Here is a 12322-nt window from a genome sequence, read left to right as displayed (position 1 = left end):
TGGATTTGAAAGATCATGCATCTGCTCTAAATTATCGTTGCTATTTCACATGTCCACTTATCTATTGTAGATCTAAATCTAATGGACTTGAATGAAAGATAACTGCTAATTTGTTCATAAACATTAATTCTTTTGAGCTTTTTACATTCTGATAATGAACAATATCAATAATAGATGCATATTATGGTAACTTTAACTGATTTTATCTATGGAGCATGGGACTGTTTGCTAAATGTTGCCCTAATTGATTGATTTTAGCTATGGGATGATGACATGACTGTTTGTCAAATTTTGCCCTAATTGATTGATTTTAGCTATGGAATTACAGGATGGTTTTTCATACTTCTGCTGGAATTGATTGATTGTAGCTATGGGAATACAGGACTGATTTTCCTACTCTTGCACTAACTGATTTCTTCTTTTTGTTTTGATTGTGAGCCAATCTGAACATCTCTCAAATTAAACAAAGATAAAATCTTTCTGGATTTTCCATCAACAGTCACATGTTTAAACCAATTGTCCCAATCATACAGATCAAAGAAACATTATATTTCAAGATCATTTCCTTTCAATTAATGTACCTTTGTTTTCATTGTGTAAATCAGCAGCAGAATACCCATACAGAGATGAATGTAAGACAGCCATGTCTTGTTAAGAAACTAAACAGTATTTCTAAACTGATTAAGCAAAGATTTGATTTATGCAATCACTTGTCTATATTAGTCACACTGTTCATCAGGTGTCCTCAGTACTCAGGTTATATGTTTTCTTTGTTACCCTTCAAAATGACACCTAAGCAAAGTACCTCATGGGGGTGCTTACAGCAAGTATCACTCGATATCCTTGTTTGCAGTTTTTGGTAAAGGCAAGTTATTCAAGACTTGCTTTAAGTTAGTTTTCTGAAGAGTTCTTGACATTTGAATTCATTAAAACGCTTGACCATGCTAATTACCATCAGTACTTACAAAATCCAAATGGCACATACACAGATCAGTCAATGCATAATGCACCTGCAGATCAGAGCAAATACAGCTATATAAGCATAATGATTAGAACAAATAAAGCAAACCACAATCTGCCAGCATATTATGTGATAGCAGATTTGGGTCTCTGTTGGGACACATATTGGGAACTCTGAATGATGTTAAAATTTGCTATCAAAGTTTGTAAGAAGAAAACAAAATTTCTAACTGAATTCATGAACAATTTAAGTTATAAGATTCTCTTACCAACTGCAAAAGTTGTGAATTTCTGCACTGCAGAAAAGTTGATACCAGTAATCATGTATATTTACTGTGAGTTGGTATCAGTAATGTAATATAATCATGTACCTTGAATGTCACTGATTGAAATGCCATTTAAGAATGCTACAGATTTTTAAAAATTTATAGAGACTAAAATTAGACAAATCTGTCAAGGCTGTTATATAACACTGACCAATTTTTTTAAAATATGTTAAAAGTGAGTCCATTGCACTTTGAGAATGGTTTGTTTTTGTTCTGGTTGTTGTTGCAAAGATAAAACAGCATTCATTAAGTGCTGCACGCTGGTTTATCTACACACCTATATTTGACTATGCAACCCACTACAATTTGCTGCAATTCCAACTCCAAAATATCTTCCGTTTTTATGTACTACAATGTAAACACAAAAAGCATGCCTTACTTGTGCAGCGCTGAAACAGTGAAATGACAAGAGTTATCAAGAAAGAAAACCCAGTTTAATCACCATATGTTTGTTGGGAAAACTTCCACCAAATTTCAACTAAATGATGGATAATGTTCTGCCATTTTTCACTTAGAATCTCGAGCAGAACAAAGAGTGGCCCAGAGATCTGTTATTTCATTATAAAATGGCACATCTTAATCTATTTCATCCCAAGATCTGTTCTTCTGTTATGAAATGGCAGATTTTACATTTTTAGTCTATCAAGATCTGTTGTTCCATTATGCAATGGCACATCTAGGTTTATTCCATTCCACAATCACTTGTTCCATTATACAATGGCAGATCTAGGTTTATTCCATCCTAAGATCTGTTGTTCCGTAATGAATTATTGAAGAGTCCATTCAAGTTGTGTGCTCCCCTTGTCTCGATCATGTAGGACAAGTGTTCAAATTTTGAACAAGTTAATTTTGATTAGATGCAGTGGCACCGCATCCAATGAAATTCACAGACCCAAAGCACAGAAATAGCTGCTCAGTCCACCAAGGTGTAGATAGGGTTAACATATTGGAACTATGGCTACTGAATATAAGGAATACTTACAGAAACTGCATCTTCAACAAAATGATAGTGCCGAGTTTTTGCTACCAGATAACTTTGCTGACAATGCAACTTCAACTGTTCCATTTATATAACCCAGGGTCTATTTTAAAACAGATAATTGAATGGGGAGGAAGGAAATTTCCCTCAATTTAAAACAAAATGAGATAATTTTCTGCATATATAGAAGGGTTTTAATGAAGAAATAAAGGAAGGGTTGGAAATTTATGATACATTATATAAATACAATCTGTTGAGATACTTATAGCAATTAACATGAATGCCACAACCTAGACTAGACACAAGTTCATTGCTGTTATTTGACATTATAAAGAAGTAATCATCAATGTGATTTATTTCATCAGTAGGGCCCATTAAAATCATTTGTTTAAAATCAAATGAATTTTAAAATTTTTAAAATTAAGTTTTAGTTTCTATATAAATGATGGTTGTTAAAAAAATGTTTTTAAAGTCTTTATTTGATTTGAAGCATATAATAAATATGTTTTTGTGTTTGTACAAATTTTTTTATGTAAATTCGTTGTTAGCTTTCTCAGCCTCTATAAAACCCATTTATTCATGCTAATAGTTATCAGTACGAATTTCGTACCTTCATATTCCAGGTTTTTACATCCGGCTGTATTTCTATTTGTAGTTTCTACAATCACACCACCCCCTAAAGGGGTGGGCAGGTATTTAGTTACTATCTGAGATGTCCAAAGATGTCAAAAGGTATATGTGAACAATGAAATATATGTCTATGATGATAGACAATTTTGAACATAGTTCAGTCACATATAAATCTTAGAAAGCATATTTTTTTACATATAAAAAACCCAGAAATAATTGCAGATTTGGAGCATGCCTATTATCTTTTATGGGGTAATATGGGGCTGAAAATGAGTCCCTATTTCAATGTAAATAATCCCTAATATTAACCTAAAATGTATTTTGTTCAAATAACTGTTGCAATTGTATTCCCAATTTATATTTCTCTCCCAACACCCTTCTATATTTTTTCCCTCAAAACTTCAAAGCTTTAGCAAAGAAGTAATAACCAAAACATCATACTATAATTAGAGAGGAATTAATTAGTGTCAAGATCATCTGCTATTGGATAGGGGATAAAGTGTGGAAATCAGAACCACATTTTCATAGCTGTAATTATTTTAAGCAAGGATGAATACAGTTGGAGGACTGATATAAACAGATAGATTAAATCAAAACCCAAATAGAAATGTATGAAAACAGTAATTCAAAAATGTGGTGATTAAATACCTGTGTATGTATCATTTGAAAAGAAGCTATTTCGTTCTATTCAAATCACGATTTGACAGGAATCTGAAAATTGGGTATACTGGTAAAATGATCTCCTTAATTACAATTATCAATTTACTGTCTGTATATATATATCTGGCACTGTCCTCAAGGCATATGATACAAATTCTATCCAGGTGAGAACACTCCAACAACTTTACTTTTTACCTGGTGGAGTTCCTATTAATTTAACATTTCAGTACAATCAATTTATAATGCAATGACACATTGCCCAAGCTCAAATATATATACTGTATATCTGTAAATTAAAGTATGACTTTCAAAGTTAGAGGCAATGTTTTATAAAATGCTAAGCTGATGTTCAAAATAGCATCCTTAAATGTTGCAACTGTATTGCCAATTATGTTTAAGAAGAGGGAAATTTGAGGGACTTAATTTTCACAAGTTTTGTCAAATAGCCAAATATTTACTGCATTCCTCAATGTGAACACACACTGGAATGCAAATATCCCATCTCTGAAATGTAGCAATATACATTCTTAAAGAATGTTCCTCAGCTAAATAGACTGCAGTTTTTCAATTCTCCCATTTATAAATCAGGTTTACTGGAAGAAAAAACATTCAGAATTTGAGCACTAGCATATATGTGCTTATGTGCCATAAAACACTACCACACACATTCAAGTATGGACATCTGATATTTAAAAAAAAATGAATTCTGTAAATATCAGACCTGATCACAAATTGTTAACCTCTGACAAGCTGTAAAATAACTTTGAAAGTTGTTGTAGGAATACTCATCGACTTTATGTTTTGGGTGAATTATGCCTCTGGTGGAGTGCACTATAGACATTATCATCGAAAGGGCTGAGAATTTTCTGATTGCATCTTTGTCTCCTTCTGCCACCATATTGTTCCACATGAATGAAAGTGGGTTCAGATCATAGTTCTCAATGGTGACCAATTTCATCCAAGTTGTTTTATTTAAACTTTATGGAAAAGGTCCAGGATGTTCCAGTTCCAGTAAAGCTTGTTGTTGTTGCAGTTTAATGCCATTTTTCAGCACAAGATAGAGGCTATACATGGTGGTCAGTATAAATGGTGGAGGAAGAACCCAGGGAAAGCCCCTGAAAGAACCACTGACCCACAAGAGGCTACTGGCAAACTTTCTCACATACCCACAATGGCCAAACCCGAGACCCGAATCCATGCAGAGTAAAGCTTGTATTATCCCTAAATTCCAAATGCATGCACACAGCAAATCTTGTACTATCCGAAGATTCAAAATGCATTGGTAACTCTTAAAAAAACTTGGCTTGAATAAGGCCTCGGTTGGCCATTCTTTTGTGTTTGTATTTTTGGATTGTTTTTGCAGCACCACTACATCAATGACCTTGAATCAAACCACAGAATGATTTCATACAAGTTAAATTTACTAGTGAAAATGCTTTTTGAAATGTTTACCTGTTTCTTTAAAAGTTGCTGTACTTATTATTTGTTAATGAAACATGTTTGCCTTAATAAAGACTGTCAAATGCTCCTGAAAGAAATCATAATGTGTATATTTTTAAACAAACATTTATGATTTAACAAGATTCTAACCAAATTCTAAGTAAAGAATGCAAAAGATGAGTGCTGGTGAAATTATACAACTTTCACAGTGTACACATGACACAAGTAGAAAACACACCTGTTACCTTCCCAGTGAGTGGGTGACAGGTATTCAAGTCCTAACTTACATACCATGTGTACTTGGTTGTGAAACCAACTCCTAAGTATCTCACAGCATATAAAATATTCATCAACTTAAACAATTTTACACAATTACACAAAACTGGATCTTCAAGCACCCCAGCTATATTTCTGAAAACTTGTCTAGTATTACAGGACTTTTGCCATGCAGTTTGATTGTAGTGAGTTTCTTTGCCTAATATGACAAGTTTTAGTGGAGGGGGGGGGGTCTTCTGTGAAACATGTACTTATGTCAGCTGAAAATTAGGGGTTCAATTGAATCACTTGAATCTCCTCTGGGTCCACAACTGAGGGAGATACGGGTCAGACAGGGTCTTGAGACTGGAATACACAATTGCTGAATTCATGTCAATTTCTAAAAATCATGCCAAAACGTCAGCAGAATGCATACAAATCATGAGGTTCTGACAAATCTTATAGTTGAAGCCCATGGCTGCCATTTTGCTGATGTGGTCTACCATTTATTAGAGTCAGGTAGCCCACAACGTTACTATATAATATCATGAATCGTTTTAGTACAAATATAACCAAAACCTCTCTCCCACTATAATAATCATGAGGATTGAGTCAATTTTCAAGGACACTGGACACTGTTGGGATGGGGGAGAATGTTATACTCCCTCAAGTTGCAAGACTGCTTACAAAATATAGTATTAAATGTGGACGACAGCAAGAAAGTAATATAGTGGCTTTTTAAGCATGGAGTTTTATACTTAAGTCGCTTCTCTGGGCTACAAAATTTAAACATGGTCAACATATAACTTTCTAATTTTGACATTTATTTCTGAGTTTAAGATAAGAACTGGGTAGAATGCTCCAGGTGTGGAACCAACTCAGTTTTTTAAATCTGATTAGGTATTTTGTCAAATTATTGCAAAACACAAACTTCCCATACCAAGATGGCATCACAAACATCATTATTCCCAATGTTTAGATGCTATAAAATGGCTAAGTGACCACGACTAATGCATTGTGTATTCAATTAAATGACGCCATTTGAATGAGAGGTCCTGTGTCTAAGGTGCTTGCCTTTACAGGTGACTAACACATCTCACCTCTGTCCATGTAAGTTGCCATAAGTATCGGCTCAATCAGCATAGGTATCTGAGAAAGCTTCTTGTGGTCAGTGGTTCTTCCCAGGTTGTCCCAGGTTCTTCCTGCTGCCATGTATAACCTGTCATGTTCTAATAATGGCATTAAATCCCACAAAACCAAACACAACACATTAGAATGGGTGTTCTCACACTCAACAAGTACTGTAATATCTGACATGCATGAAATATCTGGAATTTGTCTATAACAGGGTTTATATTAATTAAATGCATCAAAATAAAACATAAACTGTACTTTCAGCAGGAACAATTTCCTGGAAGACTTGGAGTGATTGCTTAACATGAGAAATTCTAATGGTCAAATTATATGCCCACACCCTTTTTAATAGTCCTCTATGTAAAAGATTGAAATTTGTCTACAGTCACAGTGACCTTAACATTTGACCTTTCTATTGCAAAATCAACAGGCTTCTACCAAACATGAAATGTAAGTTATCCATAAACCTGGGTAAAGGTCTAAGAGAAGTACTCATGTTATTGTGTGAACACAAGTTTTCTTCTTTCAATCAGTTACCTTGGCCTTTTGACCCCAACTTTGATAGCATTCATCCTTACCAAAAAGTGCAAGCAATCTACAAAGTTTGGTGCAGGTATATGAGGTAGAACTAAAATAATTATGGAGAAGAAAAAAAAATTCTCCTTTCATTTACTGTGACTTGGACCTTTGACCTTTTGACCCTAATGTTGATAGGGTTACCGTATCCCAAGTAAAAGCCATCCATATAGCTTAGTAACTGCAGATGGTGGAAAACTCAAGTTATTGAACATAAACTATTTTTCTTCTACCTGAGTAATCTTCAGCTTTTGACTGAAATTGATATGGTTCTTCAGTACCATAAAGACCTATCGCAAGTACAAGTTGCCTACCATAACATAAAACACTTTGCCTTTTTTGTGAGAGTATAAGAACTAAACTGAAATATGTAATTTAAAACAAATTTTAAACTTCCTTAAATCTCTTTGGATAAAATGTGCAAACATGATGCTTATATCAAGTGCTCTGTTGTTGCAATATCCTGTGCATCATATTTGCAATTCCTACATTGTTTTTGTATTTAGAAAAAACTCGGTTTAAAAAAATGGAATTTGAGGCTGTGGGTGGTGAATAAGATTTCTCTCCCCTGTATTCAGATCTAGAATAGACTCTGCAGAGATGGTCTACAGTGTACAAAAACATCACAGTACTTCTGCCCGCTTATTAAAATCTATCCATGCCACAAAATTATGCACAACATTGGGAGGCTGATGAAATTCATTGTTTCACAAACCTGATGTTATTTTCTACTGTACTCTATGCACTACCAATACTTTTTTAAGACCACCTATAAGACTTCACTGTGATGGTACTACTGTACTCTATGCACTACCAATACTTTTTTAAGACCACCTATAAGACTTCACTGTGATGGTACTACTGTACTCTATGCACTACCAATACTTTTTTAAGACCACCTATAAGACTTCACTGTGATGGTACTACTGTACTACAAAGTCATGGTTCGCTGGAACCTCGAACAGCTGTTTTGGGGACTCTTCAACTTTACGCATCTACACATTTAAAAAAACATCAGGCAAAAAAAATCAGTGTTTCTTGTTGGCCAACCATACTTGTTTTTCTTTGGCAACCCAAGCACTTTTCCCCCCTGAGGTAATTTTTTTTAATAATCCTGAAATTGATTTGTGCAAAGTGAATTTGTCTAGACCAGTCATTAAATGCAGTACATTATGAATATAAATATATATATATATGATATTTGTAGAAACTACCGACCCTAATTTTGAAAACAGTGCAATAGAAAACACATTTCTGGGAAGCTTTCACATTTCAAGGTCAAAGTCCTTCACAAATCCAGGGTAACAATACAGATGAACAATGCATTCTTGCCTTACACTTAGAGGATTGTATAAATCTATCATGCAAGTAATCTTTTCATATTAACGGTTAAACCGCATAATAAAATGTTGACAAATGCCAAAACGTAGATAACAATGGAAAGATTTAGTTCTAAATTTCAATAGGAAGTAACAAGTACCATAGTTACTTGCATATAAGTCCAACATAAAACAGCATAGACCTTGATCTACTGGTTACACATGTTGGCATATCAGGGTCTATACATGTATAATCAACCTGATTAAAACTGAGATATTTTTAAATAAGTAAGTCTTTGAAGCAACAATAAAGGTTCACATTCTGCTGACCTTTGGAATTCACTGTAAATATATTTTTAGTAACTTAGCAAATACGGTGTTGCATTTCATGTTAGGTAAAGTTGTCATTAGAAAAAGACATGTTCTGAGTGATATTCTTTACTTCCATAAAAGTCATAATCTGATTGGTAAATCAAAGGGTAAACCAGCTATGTCATATTGGTGTCCATTAGATAATTCAATTTTAATCAGATTTACAATAAAATCCACAGATTACAGATTTCAACATTTATCTCTGAAATTCTTGTTATGGAGACATAACATTACAAATGAAAATTTACACACTGCAGTATAATTTCTCCTAAGACTGGGGACCCCAGGTAGCTAAGTGGTCTGTCTGTGTGGTTGGAGTCTCAGTTTGACCAATATGGGTATGTGAAAAAGCCTGCCAGTAGCTTCCGGTGAGTTAGTGGTTCTTTCCGAGTTCTTTCTCCAACCAAATATACTGGCCACCATCTACAGCCCTCATGCTGAAATATGGCATTATCAACCACAAAACCAAACCTTCTACAGAGGTTGGAAAGAAAACAGGCCAAATAAACCAAAGCATTGTTAAAGGTTCTTGTAAAAATGTAAAACTGTCATCTTTGTTTTGTGTTTGACCGACGTATTGTACTTGTCCATTGTGCAGAATAGCAGTGATTACCTTTTTTATTACTTGAAGTGCAAGAACAACATTAAATTATAAAGTCAACTGGTTGGTTGATAGGTATAAAAAAAATACTTTGTAACGTCGCCCTCTTAGTAAAAGGGGTGGTTAATTGGATTTGGCTGGAGTTATCTAGAAGATGACCTCCCTTGATATTATAGCCTGGTGGGAGTGGAGAGATAGAATTTCAACGAAGAACTGAGCAAGACTATTGGGAAGAAATAATGCAATACGAACCCCCTTAGACAAGAAAAATAACAAATTTAATTAAAACAAATCAATAGCAGCAATTCCAATTCAACTTAAATTATGTCAACAGAATTTAATAGCAGTGTCTAATCTGTATTTATTTCATCCTAATAACGTGTGGTGAAAAGAGCGCAATGTCCACGACTGATTGCATCACCTTCTTCCCTTGATTGTATATCAACATCTTCCTATTTCCTCTACCCTTTACCCCTTGCTAGACTTCCTAGTCCTTTATTCTGAACTCATCACTCATTTTATTGGACTGTCCTGTCTCTCCCCAGAAAGCTGTTCCATAATGCTGTTCTCTTTCAGAAATTGTGCATCCTAGCACTAAACCCTATCTTTTCTTACAATACAGCCACCTGGTCCCCTTTTCTTGCTTAACTAGGAAAGCACTATTTTTTTTAGGTTTCCTTGGAGTCAAACTAGTCTCTTTCTCAGGAATTTTTAGACTAAAGAATTTTGACCAAGGTCGTCATTTTAAATTCACATTACTACTAAAGTGTACACCTTAACTGACTCTGCCCAATCATAAGCAGCGGTTCCTAAATTTTTCCTAAGATAATCATTTCTTTTGTCTGATTTTAGACAGCTTATGGTACATGTCAATTTTCCTTTGAAAATGATAATTTGACATGGGTTCCTATCAAGTGGTTATGGTTGGTAGCTCAAATGTTTACTTTCTCAGCACAGCGTTGCAATGCCCTGGTCAAATCTCACTGGGTCATAAATGCTAGCCTTTAAAGTTTAACAATGACAACGTGGGGGGGGGGGAGAAAAGAAGAAAGGTTGACAAAGACTTTTCTGGCTTATGTGTGATACAATTTTAATGCTCAATGCATTCAACTTCAAGGTTCAATACAATTCAAAATTCAACACTTTACATACTTGAAGTTAGAAATATAAATGCAAAACAGAGTTTATCTGCACAGGAACAAGATTTTCACAAAGCTGACATGCACGTGTTTTCTTTTAAGTATGTAATACATGCACGTATATTCTACAAAAGATAACTAAGTCAAACAGCTAATACACACACACACATATACAAACAAACAGGCATATCTGCGAGACAATAAAGGACCTGCTTGCAACATAAACGTCTGATAAGCTGGAGACAGGTGATATACGGATACGTGTATACGGTAATAGTGCCGAATTAGTACGCACTTTTCGCACTGCTAAAACATGCTGTAAAATACTGACCCAACTACAATGTAGTACAGGGCATACAAACTACAACCACAACGTGGGAGTCAGTAATAAGTTACTCACACAAACAAACATTTGGGAAGGTCTATGACATATTCAAGTGTGTATTAGAATTAGAAATCACCTTGGACAAGCTAACGCTTACACACACCCTCAACATGTAGAATAGCAAGTGGAACAAAACTCCTCACTAAATAGCATGTCCTTTGTTTCTATCAGATAACTTTTGATACGAGATCTGATAGAGCCTAGAATATTTTAAATATGAATACAGCCCTATACACTCGACGACTAGTTATTTTTAATGCTCTATCGCGTTTATCGTTGTACACATAGGTATCATGTCAAGAGGACAAATAACATCAGAGTAATATTATAAATGTTAATGACATTGCTAAGCACTAGACTGTAACTATAAATAGTTCTACATGAAGATAATTGCAGATTTTTCTTACAAAACCGGGATTTTGCCAACAATCGGAGGGCATGGTAGTGGAAAGGGGATGGGTCTATCTTCTATAAGGAGGAATAACACTTTCTGTGTCAGGTCCAGTCCCAATCTCATCTGCTCTTTCCCCCTCGTTTCATATATTGGGTCATAACTGTCGAAATATCGAAAACTGTGTTGGGAAGGTCAGATAAAACTCGAACATTATAATTCCGCCAGTGCCCGTACCCTACCCTCTTCCACCACCACCACCCTTTATGTCACACATCCAACGTGATTACCAAATCACATTTCGCTTTTTGCGCACCTACTTACTGTATGATGAAAGAAAACGTACATCATGCTCATTTAATAGTTCCTCTAGTGATTAATCATTGTCTTAGTATTTTCTTTATTTTACATTTTTTTTTTCTTCTGAAAACTGAACTTACCTCAAGTATTCCTGCAAGCAAAGATCGCAAAATCGATGACCACACGTAGTAACTTTAACTGGGTCTCTCATCGGCAGATGACACAACAGACAGTAACACCTTTTTCTTAGTTTATGAGGAAACGATCCCGTATGTCCAGGCATTTTGTCCTTTTATTCCATTCTCTATTCCTACCAAACACGACATGCAACTCGCATAAATTTATCCCGCTGCTGGCAAATCTAACCCAAACGCTGATAATATACACGAACTCGCTGCCTACAAAACGCCAGCTGTCGTCTTCAGTGTACGTGTGTGTAACACCGATAATACTATACTCTCCACACGCGGAAACTCAGCTGGTGATTGTTTTGGTTCTAAAGGTAGGCTTAGCTATATTTCCGGTATCGTTAGTCAGTTGAGTAGATATTGCGGTTTTCCTGGTCTTATTAGTATGTGAATCAATAAGTCTCTTCAAGCAGTTAAAATATTAACTAGGCAGAATGGATCCAGTGATGGCCCGTGTCGTTGAAAGTAACTTATTGATTTTTGATGTAGAGTTAATCAATTCAGTCTGGTCTGACTGGACGAAAATAGAAAATGACCCAATGAAATTAATTTTCTGACATCAGCCGCCAGAAAAAAATGCTTTTCATGGATGACCTACTTCTAATTTTAGGCTACTTGTATTGCATCACTTCTTACAATAGAGTAGTAAACATCCCATTATTTGTAT

The 12322-nt window shown here is 35.0% G+C and overlaps 1 protein-coding gene across 2 annotated transcripts in view; it reads right to left on the bottom strand.

Moving 5' to 3' along the window:
* The window catches only part of LOC149775203 (TNF receptor-associated factor 4-like), an 87456-nt gene extending 75348 nt beyond the window's left edge, over positions 1-12108 (bottom strand). The window contains exon 1 of one of the 2 annotated variants that reach the window (XM_089944279.1): positions 11608-12108. In XM_089944279.1, coding sequence (XP_089800405.1) covers positions 11608-11750 — 143 coding nt within the window. In that variant the 5' untranslated portion in view covers positions 11751-12108. The remainder of the gene's footprint in view (positions 1-11607) is intronic. The other variant, XM_089944278.1, reaches the window with a different exon arrangement.
* Positions 12109-12322: the final 214 nt, after the last annotated feature.

Source organism: Sinohyriopsis cumingii, chromosome 19 (genome assembly GCF_028554795.1).
Source record: "Sinohyriopsis cumingii isolate HCF-2022 chromosome 19, ASM2855479v2, whole genome shotgun sequence".
In the NCBI taxonomy this organism is placed as follows: Eukaryota; Metazoa; Mollusca; class Bivalvia; order Unionida; family Unionidae; genus Sinohyriopsis; species Sinohyriopsis cumingii.
The sequence above is the reverse complement of the archived record's forward strand: the minus strand, read 5'-3'. Positions and strand labels throughout refer to the sequence as shown.